The sequence below is a fragment of the Oryzias melastigma genome, linkage group LG3 (genome assembly GCF_002922805.2).
Source record: "Oryzias melastigma strain HK-1 linkage group LG3, ASM292280v2, whole genome shotgun sequence".
NCBI lineage: Eukaryota > Metazoa > Chordata > Actinopteri > Beloniformes > Adrianichthyidae > Oryzias > Oryzias melastigma.
The window spans coordinates 30274427-30290226 of record NC_050514.1 but is presented as its reverse complement, the minus strand read 5'-3'; the positions used below and the strand labels follow the sequence as shown (position 1 = coordinate 30290226).

At 39.4% G+C, this 15800-nt stretch overlaps 1 protein-coding gene across 3 annotated transcripts in view; it reads right to left on the bottom strand.

Annotated features, from left to right (window-relative positions):
• The window catches only part of eprs1 (glutamyl-prolyl-tRNA synthetase 1), a 28089-nt gene extending 14324 nt beyond the window's left edge, over nt 1-13765 (bottom strand). The window contains exons 1-16 of one of the 3 annotated variants that reach the window (XM_024296174.2): nt 13548-13765; nt 11839-11923; nt 11667-11766; nt 11434-11590; nt 9400-9536; nt 9142-9236; nt 8938-9064; nt 8682-8874; nt 8437-8608; nt 7117-7350; nt 6958-7042; nt 5635-5694; nt 3068-3088; nt 1742-1852; nt 321-457; nt 40-247 (exon numbers count right to left, since the gene is read on the bottom strand). In XM_024296174.2, coding sequence (XP_024151942.1) covers nt 40-247; nt 321-457; nt 1742-1852; nt 3068-3088; nt 5635-5694; nt 6958-7042; nt 7117-7350; nt 8437-8608; nt 8682-8874; nt 8938-9064; nt 9142-9236; nt 9400-9536; nt 11434-11590; nt 11667-11766; nt 11839-11923; nt 13548-13590 — 1965 coding nt within the window. In that variant the 5' untranslated portion in view covers nt 13591-13765. The remainder of the gene's footprint in view (nt 1-39; nt 248-320; nt 458-1741; nt 1853-3067; nt 3089-5634; nt 5695-6957; nt 7043-7116; nt 7351-8436; nt 8609-8681; nt 8875-8937; nt 9065-9141; nt 9237-9399; nt 9537-11433; nt 11591-11666; nt 11767-11838; nt 11924-13547) is intronic. The other 2 variants (XM_024296176.2, XM_024296175.2) reach the window with 2 other exon arrangements.
• Nucleotides 13766-15800: the final 2035 nt, after the last annotated feature.

Sequence of the window (15800 nt, the reverse complement as noted above, 5' to 3'; positions counted from 1 at the left end):
GGTGTGGGGCTGGGGGCGGGGGCAGGGAGAGGGCTTCACCTTGGTGTTCTTGTTTAAGTACTGTTTGAAGTCGTCGTCTTTGCCGAGAACCGCTTTGGAGATGAGTGGCTGGAAGTTGATGCAGACGGCGGGCAGCGTGGGGGCGCTGGTCGTGTCTGCCAACCAGGTGATCTTTGTGGTCTTTTTGTAATCTTTGTTGTCCAGGTTCAGGCGAGCCTCTAAGGACGTAACTTTACCGTCAGTCCCCCTAGACGAAGAAAAAAAAAAATCAGTAGGCTTCTTTGTTAGAGTGCATCAAGTTGGAGGGTAATCACACATACTTGTTGATCTTGGTGATGACGAGGTTCCCCCAGTTGATGAAGGTGACCATCTCTCCCTCTTTGAAGGTCTCGGCGTCAGCTCCTTCCACCAACACTTTGGGCCCGTACCAAACCTCCTTCACCCCCACCTCAGCATTCTAGAGACATTTTTACGGCTCGTTATCAAAAAATCTTTTGGACCAGAGACAAAACACCAACTTTCTGGAAGTTTCAACGGCAAAATCACAAGTGTATCAAGCCAAGAGTCAGACATGGTGGTGGTAGTGTAATGGTGCGGGGTTGGTTTGTAGCTCCAGAGGGCGGACTCCTTAAAGGGTAACCAAACAAGGAAGTTGGAGGCTGACTCCACCCACAAACAAAATTTGAAAATCCAGTCAGAGGGGTGGGGGTGGGGACTGTTATCATTACTGGTGCTGCAGATCATGACGAGGGACTTAAATTGTTTGACCAATCACGAAATTCAAATGTAGTACCTCATTTCAACCTGTAGGGGCAGCACACAGACGGTTTATAACTGTATTTTCAAGAACTAAACAAGCTTAATTTGTCAAAAAATTGGCAATAACCAACAGACAGCACTTTAAAAGCCCCATTTATAGAGGTCAACAGACAAAAACATTTGATTTAGGGCTTGGTTGCCCTTTAAACTCTTTCTTTGATCAAAACAATCGTTCGTCTTCAGTAAATCCTAAAGTAGAATCTCCTCTATTGGATCATGGCGTTACACTCAAGAGCTGTTGGGTTTCTTCAGCAGAACATTGATCCAAACATCCTTACTTGCCCCTGCCCTTTCACTTCACTTTGCCCCGCCCCCACTGGCTGAGCAGCTGCTAAACACCCCTCCCCCTTTGCCATCCTACTCAGAACTCCATGTGAGAAATGTATCCAAAAAATACACTTTTTTTTAAAATGGCGGCTTTTCTGTTTGTTTTATCTCCATAGCAACCATTTAAGTTTTTTGTTGCCTGGAGATGATGAACGGGTAGATGTCATTTTTAGACGAATCAGCAAAAGTAAAATTTGTGAATTTCCATAGCAACATAGCTTCTTGTTGACCACGCCCACATTCCTAATATAATGTATCATGAGTTAGGCTTCGACCAACGATTCATGCATTAAATTTTCAAAAATATTCCGGTAACAAATGTAGGAGCAACAAATGCTAACTCTGATCAAAATCGACAAACTTTAAAACCAACATTTTTACTCCAAGTTGCTTCCTGATCATGTTCTAGGAGTTAGGACGCGACAGACTGAAATCCCTTGGAAGAGTGCTAATTTGTAGTTAAAACTTAAGGTGTTTTTGTTTTTGTTTTTAACTCAAGATAGTAGCCCCCTTCTGAGGTCAAAGGTCAACAAAACATTGTTTTTAGGCTACATTTTTGAGTACGGATTCAATTTTTATTCAAAAAGCGGCTGACCTTGGGATGCTTGGCCACTTCCTTCATCTCCTCTTTGGCTTCTGGGATAGAAACAGGAACCACGTAGGAGCTGGACAGGGCCGTGTACCGGGGAGCCACGGGGTCGATCACCTAACAAAAACCAGAGACAGAGACTCACCAGGTCACTGGAGACATTTAATAAAAGCACATTCATCCAAACACAAGCCGCACGATGACGGGACAAAGCAGGAAGTGATGGTCGTCTCTTCGGCAAAACAAAGAAAAACTTGAGCGAACAAACAACCCGCCTCTGATAACTGGAGAACAACAGAAGAAGAAGAAGCTGATCTCATCATTTCTTCAGTCATCGCCTGCTAGCAACATTTTACCAGCCAGGTTAAATTAGAATAAATACATTTATTTTCATTGTACAACAACATTTTAGCAGCAACTCTCTAGTGCAAAGAAAGCAAAAACAAAAATAATTTCTGTCTGTATTTAGGGCTGAAACAGCTCTGGGGTAGAAACTATCTGAGCCTGTTTGTTCTTTTTCGTATTGACCTGTAGCGCCTCCCAGAGGGCAACTGACTGAGGAGGTGATGGAGGCCGTCTTTGGTGATGCTTATTGAGGCAGCAGGAGCAGAGAGCGGCCAAAGATCTTTTAGAGGATGCGTTCACATTTTAATCTAACATAAAACTGCTAATTCAGTAGATCAAGAATTATGCTTGATAACTTAATTTAATATTTATCCTGTTTAATCCTAATTTGTAACTTTTTTTTGTGACTAAAATAATAGTCATTTGATCAATTAAGCAAAAAAATGACTTTCTTTCTGGTGTTTTCAACATAAAAACAAGAAATTAATGAAGGACGTCGCCTCAAAAACTCACTAACAATAACAACAGATGGAGATGTGAGAGAGGAACAAATGATCTCCTATTGGAGGAGCTGGTAAGGGTTGATATTTCAGACACATTTTGTGGAACAAGCACCAGATTTGTTGTGGATGCACCTCAGGAAGCCCTCTTTTTTAAAGCTGACTATTCACCCAATTGTTACAAAAATATTTAATTTCTTTTAGCCTCATTTGGACAATTAATTGGATTTCCACATAGCTTTTGAAAGAAGGGATCCTAAGGTACATCCATGCAAATTTGGTTCTTGTACCACAAAAAGGAAATGTATTAATTGATTCAACTATATAATGATTTATTTAGATACTGTTTTAAAAAGAAATAAAATAAAATCAGCAGCTTATTGTATGAAGTCATGGCTGGTAAAATGCTGCATGAAGAGCATGAAGTTTAGGATGAAGCATGACTGATCAGGCTGGTGAGGATGAGGAGGGCGTGGTGGAGGAGTACCTTCAGACAGCTAACAGGCAGCTTGGAAACAGAAGAATGAGATGCTGTTTAATGTCAGATATAAAGACGGGAGGAACAGAGAGAGGAAAGACACATTTACACCCGATGGATCCTTCACTTCTGGTTCGCCACACTCCTGACATCAAAAACTCCAAACCCAGACGGACATGCAGCTGTTGTGACCTTGAAAGGTGAACAACAACTATATAAAAGAACAGTCCTTTTAACCATTTGAAGAATTTTATTTGAGAAGCTCGACACCATTTAAAAATTACATAAATGTGTCAATTTTCATAACAAACTACTACTAAAGCTAGAAAACTTTTTACTGATTTTTCTTCTTTTTAAATGCAATTAAAGTGAACTCACTAAATCATAAATATCTAGTTTAACAGAGAGGTCATCTTAAAATTGTGTATAGAAAAGGTGACTATAAATAAGTCTAGATTGTTGTTCTGATTTATTCAAAGTTATTTCTGTAAAGACAAATAACTTTTTGAGCCACTTTTTAATATTTCTCCAAAAAAACAACCTTAGGATTACACCAAACGTCCTGATCAGAAATCGGGCCTGATTGTGTTGTTGTCCTGATCAGATATTCATATTTTAAGCTTATTATTACAGATAAATACTCTAGTAGAAGTTTGGATATTATGAACAAATAATAATTAGTAATAGTTAGCAAGATATTCACAGACGTCCAGGTTCAATAACCCTTAATAAACGTTCTAAACTGACAGAATGTGTCTCTTTTGGTTTGTCTCAATTCAAATAATGACCTTCAACGGTATATACATTAAAAAAAAGGGAAAAAAAATATTTTAAATGAGAATTAAGCAGAGAAAGAGCAGTAAAATGCAACAAAGAGATTGTCTACAAGCTCCAGGGAAAAGTCATCCTAACAAAACGGTCTCAAAAACAATCAAAACTAATAAATGGAAAGAATATTAATTGTTTTCCATCAACGATTTTGTAAGAAAGTCAGGAATTTTTGGTGTAGATATGAATCAAAAAGTCACGTGAATAAATTAGGACACCCTTGTTAAATAATCATCTCCGTCTTAAAAAATGTCCATATATAAAATGTCCAAAAAAATTCTCAAAAACAAAGTAAACAAATTCATCTTAAGTGTCTGAACTTAAACATAAGTAGAAATAACATTCTTTTGAAATTACATTTCATAAAAGTTTTAAACAGGCTCACATTTTTAATGTCAAGTAATATGGCTCTTTTTTATCTATTTAACCAGAAATGTAATGTAGAGATTAATAAACCTCTTTTCCAAGCGAGTTATGGTCAAGAAAAGAAACAATTTCTTTAAAAAAATACAATTACATTTGAAACTCCTTGATTCATAAATATGTCTAAGTCATTCAGTTGCATTTTAAAAACATTTAAAGGGAGCAGATTCGTCAGCTTTCAATCTTTCTGAAATTAATCTTCACTTGGATCCCTCAGTGATTTTCAGATGAATATTAACTGTATATGTATCCAAAAAGAATACTCCTGACATGTAACCAAACCATCACAACAAGGGAACTGAAAGAGGAGGAAGCTGAAGTGGAATGTGAGCCATTTGCAAATTTGAAAAAAAATAAATAAATCTGAGCAGAGTTTGAAAATAAATCTGAACCTGAGATGACGACTTTTACATTTCAGAAACAATTCATAGGAGATTTTCTATTTTGTAGTAAAACAAAAAATACCAGATATAGAAGTGAAAACTTTTTGAAATAACTACATGTTCAATATGTTTTTTCTTTATTCTGTTAGTTCCTAACTTATTTAAAAACAGATTAATAGTTTAATCTCTCATAACCAATAAAAATCTGCTCTTCAGATTTGTTGGGGGTCTTTATGAAGCATCTATGAGGAGTATTAGCAGGTCTGGTTTATGGATTACTGAACATGCAAAACGTCCTTATTTTACTGAACATGTTGAATTAACCGACACACGGCTTTAAGGAAACGCCAAACGTCATGCAAACATTCAGGTTCTTCAGGTTAGGAGGAGAAACGTTTAGTGAAAATGATGCTTTCAGGGAGAAAACAAACATTTTTATTCATCATGTCTGAGTTTGAGTCACAACTACTGTTACTGGAGTAAATTAAAACAACCTACCTACTTTTTTTCAACTTTAAATTGGAATGAGGTGGAAAAAACGTAAAAATACAAATAAGAGTGCAGGTTTTCATTCACTGGAATGAGTGAGAGGGATGGAGGAGATGAGAGCAGGGATGAGCAGCAGAGCAGGATGAAGCCATGCCAGCAGAGACGCACAAAAGCTGGAAAACTTTGGCACAAAAATGAAAACGTTCAGCTGATTTGAGCCAAAATTAAGACGTGCAGCGAGCTGGAGGGAGGACGACTGAAAGAGACGATTAGTGGCTCTGCCTGACTCTCAGGGCGGAAAAGTTTATTTATTTTTTAATATTTTACCCAATAAAGATTTATAAAATAAACTTTAAATCCAGCTTGGTGGTTTGAGTTAACACTGTTCAGATAGAGCCTCAATGATTAAATATTATGAAAGATAAGCTTCTGTTTTACTTTTTAAAACTGTACCTTCTTGTTAAAAGACCAGATTTTGTCCCACTCCATGTTGACCACCGACCTCGACCCACCCTAAAAAAAAAAATGTATTTAGTCAACTTTATCAGCAAATCAAACTTTATTCATAAAACACTTTTCATACATATGTAACATAATAAAGACATCTTTCAATTTAAAAACCAAACCTTCACACACAAAAACAACATATGCTTACTAAGCATTCAAACATTAAAAGCTCTTAAAGTGTCCATGCATACCCAAAGTGCTGTACAATGACAGAATAAAAACATATAAAGAAATCGATTTTAAAAAAAATGGTTAAAAGTATACCAAGAAGTCGTTCTTTGTGCACTGAAAACAGCCGTAACACTAGTGGTGCCACAAATGATTATTTTAATAGTTGAATAATCCCCGGTTATTTTTTCCGATTAGTCGACTAATCAGGTAATTCACACACTGGATGTAAAGCACACATCTTAACCATCATTTAATTTACACAAACTAAAAACTAGAGATATAGTGTGAATGCTGTAAGCTTAAGTTGACAGCTGAAGATGCTGAAGCTGATAACTAAAAAGGCTGAAAGTGAAAACTGAAATCATTGAAGCTAATAGCTGAAAACGCTGAAGCTGATAGACAGTTATAAAAATGCCAAACTAATAAAAAATTTAAAAAAATCCTAAATTAGCAAAAATAGCTAACATGCAGCTGGAATATTTCCGAAATTTCAAATTGGCCTAAAAAAAACTGAAAAAATGCCAAGTTGACCAAAAATAGCTAGCATGCAGCTGAAATATTGGATAAACTCCAAATTAGCCTAAAAAACTAAAAGAAACTAAATTAGCCAAAATAGCTAGCATGTAGCTGAAGCATTAGCTAATCTACAAAATAGCATAAAAAAAGAAAAAAAAATCCTTAATTAGTCAAAATAGCATGTAGCTAAAATATTAGGTTAACTCCTAATTAGCCTAATTAGAATATTTTTATTTAGTCAAAATAGCTATCAGGCAGCTGAAATATTAGCAAAACTCCAAATTAGCCTAAAAAACTGAAAGTATCCTAAACTATTTAAAATAGCTGGCATGTAGCTGAAATATTAGCTAAACTCCAAAATAGCCTAAAAAAACACAATAAACGCCAAAATAGTCCAAAAAGCTAGCAGAATGCTGTTACAACTTTCAACTTTACTACACTCTGACTCCGTATAATATAAAGTAACGACTAATCGACTATTAAATTAGTCGTCGACTATTATATTAGTCGATTAGTCGACTAATCGTGGCAGCCCTACATAACCCCATCAACACCGTCTTCGCTGTTCTAATGAGGACTGACCTGGGCTGCTATGAACTGCTTCAGCCCCTCCACGGTCATTCCCCTCCTCAGGACCCCCCTGACGGTTGGGAAGCGAGGGTCGTCCCTGGAAAACAGGACCACAGAGGCTGTTAACTCGCCCGCTTTGGCGTCAAAGCGGATGAACCGAACCAGCCTCACCATCCGTCCACGTATCCCTGGTCGACGAACCAGGTGAGCTTCCTCTTGGACAGCACGGTGTTGTTGAGGTTGAGCCTGGCGTACTCCCAGATGTAGGGCTTCCTGAGCTGCAGGGCGGTGATGATCCAGTAGAACTGCTCGTCGCGGTCGTGGTACTCCGTGGTCCTCAGAGCGTGCGTGACGCCCTCCAAGCTGTCCACAATGGGGCAGGCGAAGTCGTAGGTGGGGTAGACTCTACGAAAACATGTGGTACTTTAGCAAACGGCATGCTGGGAAATACAGACGTCCATTTTTTTGATTATCACTTAAGCGGCGGCATGAAACTACCACCACCATGCTTCTATATACAGATTATTTGAGCAGAATCTGAGGCGGTGTCGACTTTCCTCCAGACAAAATGTGGAGATCTGTCTTTAAAGATTTTAAAAACCCTGTTTTTAACATGCTCTTGGGGCATTTTTCCCAATAACGGATTACTTAAATTAAGAAAATTAATCTTAAAAACTGCATTTTTATTTTTTTTATTTAAATTGTTCTAAATCAGGAGAAAATAAAAACATGTCCTTAGAAAAATTTCATATTTGTGAAGTAAAAAATACAGCAGACGGTCCACAACTTCCTGTTTTAAGCTCTCAGTAATGTAGAAGGGAAAGGGGGCGGAGTTGCTCCATGCTAACGGTCCCGCCCACACACTCAAAGGCCAATTTCTAATAAAACTATAACCGAAAATGACAGCATTTTGATTTTAGCTGAACACAACATACGTAGTGCTGCCATGTGATTAATTTGGTATGTGATTAATTAATCCAGTAATTCATTAAGTCTGAATCTAAAACAATATTTGCTTTGAAAAGTTTAATTTTGAGTGATTTTCATTAAACTTTGTGACGTCGTGGTGAAGTAAACAATTGGTTATATGACAGTATTTTTTTTCTCTTTCTAATCTCAAACAATTAAGGAAAAAATAAAACATTCAGTCCAGAGTGCTCAAATATAACACATTAAAAAGTAGAAGAAAAATGTGCTTAAAAAATGTTGATCACAAATTTCACATTAATATCATAACATATAAGGCCGTCACTTAATTGCGTTCATCCTGATTAATTAATTAGAGGGATTTTAGTGCACTAAATTTTTAAAATGACGTTAATCTCATTTTTACGTGGGATGGTTACTTCCATGTTAGTGCACACCTGAGGGCATTAACCCGATACTTGGACACCCCTAAGTATAATCAAGAGACATAATTAAGAGATGATTTAAGTGGGTCTTTCTGGTATCGAACCGGTTCCTGTGGGTTTTGTGAGTTTATGAGCGTACTTGTAGGTGTCTCCGGTGCGGGGGTGGGGGGTGTTTTTGCAGCGGTACAGGGTGGGGTCTCTCATGCAGCCGTTGTTGGACTTCATGTCTATCTTGGCCCTCATGCAGCAGGTCTGTCCGTACTCCGTCCCGGCCTTCATCTCCGCCCACATCTTCATGTTCTGCTCCACGGCTGCGGGGGAGAGCGCGGGTTCAGCGTGGACGCCGGGGCGATCGTTCAGAGCCGACCTTCTGACAAACCGTACTGTTGTTTCTGTGTTTGGACTCGACGCGCTGCTCCCGCTCCTGCTTCATCTGCTCCGGCGGCGTGTCGTCGATGTAGGCTTTGCCCTCGGCCAGCAGCTTCTCCGCCAGCCGCATGATGGTGGGGAAGTGGTCGCTGGTGAAGGTGAACTGGTCGGGGTGGATCTGGAGCATGGAGACGTCCTCCAGGATCACCTGAAGGGAAGACAGACGGTTTGGACGGTGGCGGTGACCTCTCGGTTTCCGTAAACGCCTCACCTTCTCAAAGTCCTCCTTCTCCTTCTCGGGGTTGGTGTCGTCGAAGCGCATGATCAGCTTGCCCTTGAAGGTGACCTGGTAGTGCTGGTTGAGCAGGGCCGCCTTGGCGTGGCCGATGTGCAGGTACCTGCTCACAGAGCGACGGTGCAGGTTAGCAAGGCGGCGTCTCTCTTTAGAACCTCTGAACTCACGCTGACGCGTTACCCGCTGGCCTCAGGAGGGAATCGAACCACCACCTTTCCCATCTCGGCGCCGGGCAGCTCCACAAACTTTCCCACATCTTGCTTTTTTTTGTCCGACTGTAGAAAACACAAAAATGTACGTTTGGATTTCTAAAATGTAACTCTCTTTCTCATCTGTTGAGTTTTATTTTTAGCCGTTTTAAGTTTAACATTTAGTTGATGTGCAGAAAATGCGACTGATCAAATGAAGCTGTTTTTGGTGTAAAGTGTGATGACTTACGTTGGCCGTTTTCGCCTCAGCTTTCTTACCGACGTACTTGTTCCCCACCGCAGAGAAGGGAAGCTGGGAGCTCAGGAAAGAGAACCAGCGGCTCACGTGAGGCAGAGACCCGCCCTTACCCGACCAATCATTGTTATCTGCAAAAAAGAAAAAAAAATGACGTCTAACCTTCACCCACACATTAAAAATAAATGTTTCCATAAAAGGCTGAGCTTGAATCAGGATGAGTGTAAACGCTACAATAAAACTTTTATTAGGATGTAAACAAGTCCCTTTGGACAGAAGCTAAATTAAGTTTTTTTAGACACTCGACATCCTGCAGCCATGACAGATCTTCCTAAACGGTTGTTAACATTTTTCTGGACGATTCTTTTTTAGCTGTCAGTTTCCTTCAACTTTTTTGGGATAAAGTTTATTTTCATTCTCTGTAAAATATCTGCAGTTCCTTTAAACTTTAGATTTCCAGTAGGAACCATTAAAATTAGTATATTGATTTTCCCTTAACCAATAACTGTCAAAGTGGAAGTTAAAAATTTAGACGCCAACCTCAACGACATCTGGATTTTAAGATGCTGATCATGAAAGAAATTTGTCACAAAACTGTTTTTTTTTTCAGAATTTAATCATAAAGGTAAATCTATTGTTTGGACAACTTTATCAACAGCAACTTCGTAACATTAAACAGCTGAATATTACATAATATTATTATGGTCTGTGGGAATTAGTACTGCCACAAATGATTGTTTTAATAGTCAACTAATCACTGATTATTTTTTCCAATTAGTCAGTTAATCAGGTCATGTGCAAACTTAGCTCTAAACTAACTAAAAACTAGATATATAGCTTTACCTGTGATAGTCCTTGTGTGAATGCTGTAAGATGAATTTGGCTGCTGAAGATGCTAAAATTCAGAGCTAAAAATGCTGAAATCCCTGAAGCTGATAGCCAGCTAAAATATTAACTGAATGCCAAATTAGCCTAAAAAAAGAAACCTAAATTAACCAAAACAGCTAACATGTAGCTGAAACATTAGCTAAACTCCAAAATAGCCTAAATAACTGAAAAAAGCCTAAATTAGCCAAAATAGCTAGCATGAAGCTGAAAAAACTTTAATAAATGCCAAAATAGTCAAAAAAGCTAAAAGAATACCAACATAACTTTCAACTTTACCACATTCTGACCCCATATAATATAAAGTAACAACTATTAAATTAGTCAATGACTATTTTAATAGTCAATTAGTCGACTAATCGTGGCAGCCCTAGAGGCAATAAATCCATGTTGGTGTAATTATTTTATTTAAAATTGTAAACATGTTTAATATTGTAATGTTTCTTTTGCAAATGGTAAATGTGTTTTATGTTGCATTTCTTTTTTAAAACCTTTTTAAATTGGTACGTATTTTATGTTTAGTCATAATGAATTGGTTTGTAAAGGGACTACAGATGGAAATTAGCGATTAAACTACAGTCTTGTGGAAACATCTTTACTTTTTAAGCTTAATGAATTTGTATTCTGTCCTAATAAAATAATAGACTAAACTGGTGACCCGAACACTTACGGTTTTTCCTAAAATAAACTTTCATTAAATAGGTCCATCTCATGTGATGAGGAGAATCGGGTAGTTTTTCAGAATAAAACTTCCTTCAGAATCAGGTTATAAATAAAATGGTTAAAAAAAACGTGGTTGTGTTTTTGTTTTTTTTTCACTCCAGCCGGGTACTACTTATTCCACAGACCGGGACCGGTACCGGTCCATGGCCTGGAGGTTGGACACCACTGCTGTCAAAGATTTGACAAATATAAAGATGATCAAATCTGACACTTCTAACCTAAAAGCTGAAGTGAATTCTATTCTCTATAGTGGAAAATGACACACCAATAGTTTGTGTTCACACAGGGAGGAAACCGTGTTTTTAAAAAACCCATGATGCAACAGCCCTTCAAGTTTTAATCAAAAAGACAAGAAAGAATTGTAAAGTAGGAATCCTTCAGGACTTTTTCTTCACAGAAAGAGGTGAAAATAAGACTAACCTTTGAGTGCAGCCCAGACAGACAGGTCGGCCAGCGTGAGGCCATGACCGACCAGGAAGGTCCGCAGGGAGAGCGCCTTGTCCAGCTCTGCCAGTGCCGACGTGCGACTGGACGGATCAGTAAGGCGGCGAGCGCTGAACTCCAGCCAGTGGTCCACCTGAAGACACAAGTTCAAGCTAATAGAACACCACAGAGCTCCGGAGGGCTGAAGGGGCGGAGTCAGATTTACGCACTTCAGTCTCCTCCATTATGTTGGCTCCATAGAGGTGGAGAGCAGGAGCCACCCGGGCCAGGTACCGGCTGATGGAGTTATCATCTCTGAACTGGACTGAACTGAGGAAAAGGTTCAGAGTGAGACATCCTGAAAATAACTGGAGAAAATAAAATGAAAGTAAAGTGACTCACTCTGAGATGGTAAGCCCGGTGCTCTTGCCTTCTTCTACCGACAGCTGAACGACGCTCTTCACATGTTCAGCAACCAGAAGAGCTCCTGAAACAGCACAGGAACAAAGACGTCTATGCTTTTGCTGTTTTAAGATTTTTTTTTTAAACTGTCGTTTTCTAGAACACAGTTTCTGCAGAGTGGCAATAGTTTATCAGAAATTCCCCCCTTCCCATGAACTATTAATTTCTCCCACTAGCTTGCAGCCCCTCAAAACCCCACCCAAACATTACCGGTGCAACAAAAATGGTGAGCAATATCTGAGCTATTCATACGAACAGTTTTGAGCCAGACGCCAGCGCAGTTGAGATGTAAACAAGTCTATTTGTCTGCAGGTGGATGCATCAGAATGGAGCAGAACATTGAGCTTTTGTGTATTTTTGAGGCCAAAAACAAGTTCCCTTCTCCTGATTCATGATTGGATTAAAATAATACCAACAAATGCTATTTTTAGCTTAATTTTGTTTATCCATGTCCTACATCCTCTAAAAAAAGCCACAAGAACACCTTTCAAAAATGTGTATAACAGTTGCATTTTTAATTTTCATGCTAAATCTTGTAAATGCAAAAAATGCACCACTTGTTTTCATTGAATCTATTATTTATCTAAATATTAATTGTGACATTACTTTGAAAAACTGTTTTCTGAACAAAAAGAGGTTTTCATTTGAAAAATGTTCGAAGTTGCATATTAATCTCATCCATTGGTCATAAATTAATTGTAATTCAGTTCTACATACAGAAAACTGATGTCTAACAAAATATAGGCTACATTTGCTGTAATGTCAAAAAAATTTTGCCTTAAGAAATATTTGTTCTGCTTTTTTAATTTATCTTTTGAATGTACCAGTACCCTAGGTTAGATTATCATAAATTCGAACAGTTTGAGGTTGTCTTCCATGCAGCTCTGAGGTTTACAGACATTTACCCCTAAATATACCTTAACATAATGATACCCTTCAATAAACTGCCTTAATTTGTAACTTCTGGGACTGTTTAAAGTTGGATTTGCTGTCTGTATTCTGGTGTTTTTACATGTGACGAACTACAGTGTTACACCCTGCACTTATAGGGTATTTTTTCAAAACTCACAGCTGCAATGTTACTAATAATCCTAAAGAATTTACTTGGTTAACAAGCAGAATTTTCTTTCATTGCTTCCGAAGAGCAAAACAGAATCAAACTCGTTTTTTCTTTCCAGTCCGACCTGCCACAGCCAGCCTCCAAAAATACTCCGCTCATCCAGGAATCCACGTTTCAAAGTGCTTGCATCAGCCTGCAGTTATCAATGCCGCCAGCTGGGGGCGCTGCTGTGCAGCTTGGGGTTTGATTCAACAAACTCTGATTTTCCAAAGAGTAAAACATAATTAAAAGAATTTTAGCATAAAAGAACATCTGCGTTTTTGCTTAAAATACACTCATTAGCATGTTTGATTCATTTTAATAGCTTCAATGCTACTTGGTTAGCGCACCTGGGTTAGCTTGATTTGTTTTCTGACAAATCATCGCCTCGTTTTCATCATTCCTAAAACATGTTTTCAATCACGAAGTTAAGAAAATTGCAGCTTCTCCGCACTTCTCGTGATGAAAAAAGCTGAACTGAATTAGCTAGTACTAGGTGGACACATGGAAACCGGTAAACAGAGTCAAAATGTCAAGATTGCAAACTCACCTAGAGGCGGGTCGCTGGTGTTGATGACGAGGTTCAAAGTCATATTTCCAAAAGATTTTTCCCCCAAGATCAAACAGACGTTAATCAAGCAAATGGATAGACCATATGAACAGACATGCACGAGCTCCCTTCACCACAACCGGAGATAGAAGCTCCTTCGAGGGATGATACGGCCATTCACAAACGGGTAACACGCACCAGACTGCCACCAACAGCACGGGAGGGAAACTACAGGTCTTGATTTTTTTTGTCCTAACTTTATTTACAATGAAAAAAGCGAACAACACACATAGACTGTATATAAAATAACTGTAACTATAATTGTTTTTACAGTCTATGACAACACATGACAATACATGCCATATATCATTGACAATATAATCAATAAAATAATATATATAAACAATTTTATACCTAAAATGTCTCTAAGAATTAAGACCCCTAACTGATTGAGGCGATTTAGGAGATTATGATTTAATGTTAAATATAATATGTGCACATTTTGGGTTAAAGGAATTCAATCCTATTGAATTTCTGATGTTTTGGACCAAATTTAGCTAAAGATATTCCAGCAATAACCAAAGGTCCTCATTCAACAAAAATAAATATTTATACTCTGTTTCTTGAAGAAGTAGGGGAAAAACAATTGAAATAACTAAGCGTAAGAACAACACATGTACAGACTGCTACGATACTGACATGATGTTAGTGTAGCCGGTCGCTCTCTTTTTGCAGGACAGCGCCGGCTAAGTTCATCTGCGTTGTGATGTTTTTAAGGAATGATGGAGTCTCACACGGTTGCCACCAAAACTGAGGTTTTACTCTGTGAAAACACACAGCACACACAAAAAAAAAAATCACAGCTGGTCTCACTTGTCTGCACAACCTCCTCTCAGCCACGTCAAACCTATTGAAATGTAGGTTCAGGTTGTTGACCCAGTTCTGATCCCCCTCAACCTGTGAATGGGGGGTGTTATAGCCTGAGATGTTTTTCAGGCTTCTCCACACCCCACTGATGTTCTGCTGCTGCAGCTGTTCCTCCATCTTCTTCCTGTAGCTGGCCTTGCCCTCCCTGATCTTCCTCCATAGCTCCTTCTGCACGGCCCTCAGCTCCTCCCTGTTCCCTGACCTGAAAGCTCTCTTCTTTTCCTTCAGGAGAGCCTTGATGTCACGGTCAATCCACGGTTTGTTGTTTGAGAAACACCATACCACCTTGGAAGGTTTTCTCAAAGCAGAAGTTGATGTAGTCCGTCACACAGTCTGTTATGGCGTTGATGTCCTCCCCATGCGGGTCACAGAGCTCAGACCACACAGTGGTGTTGAAGCAGTCCCTGAGAGCCGCCTCGCTCTCTTCAGTCCACCTCTTCACCGTGCGTGGGACCACAGACTGTCTGTGCACAACAGGATTGTACACAGTCTGCAGATGAACTAGATTGTGGTCTGCTCTTCCGAAGGGGGAGGGGCTCCTTGGTGTTGGCACAAAACAGGTCCAGTGTTCCATTGTCTCTGGTGGGACAGGTGACATACGGAGTGTATGTGGGTAAAACAGATGAGGGAGACGCGTGGTTAAAGTCTCCAGAGATGAGGAACAGGGCCTGAGGGTGCTGTGTCTGCAGCCTGCTGGTGACTGAGAGCAGGGAATCAGAGGGAGTGTCCGCGTTAGCAGAGGGGGGCACGTAGCACGCTATCACAATAACATGTGAGAACTCACGTGGTAGATAGTATGGCCTCATGCTAACCGCCAACATTTCAATGTCTCTGCTGCACAGTTGCTCTTTAACAGTGCAGTGTTCGGGTTTGCACCACCTAACGTTCACAAACACAGCCCCCCTCCTTTCCTCTTACAGCTGTCTGCTGTCCTGTCGGCCCTAAGGAGGTGAAAGTTATCCAGCGAAACAGCGGAGTCCGGGATGTTCAGGGTGAGTCAGGTCTCTGAGAACATGGGGATGCTGCTCTCTCTGTACTCCCACTGATGCCGTGTTAACGTCACCAACTCGTCCATCTTATTTGGGAGAGATCTCACGTTTCCCATGGTAACGGTTGGAAGAGTCGGTCTGAAGCACCTACATTAAACAGTTTTTCAATTCTCAGGAATCAAACCAAATCTTTATTTATAAAGCATTTACCAACCTGGTTACACAGAAAAAACCAGACTAATTAAAACATATAACAAATGGTCTATCATGACATCATAGACGTGTCATCACAGCCATTGACTTGTGATATCATCAAAGGCTGTGATGATGTAATGTG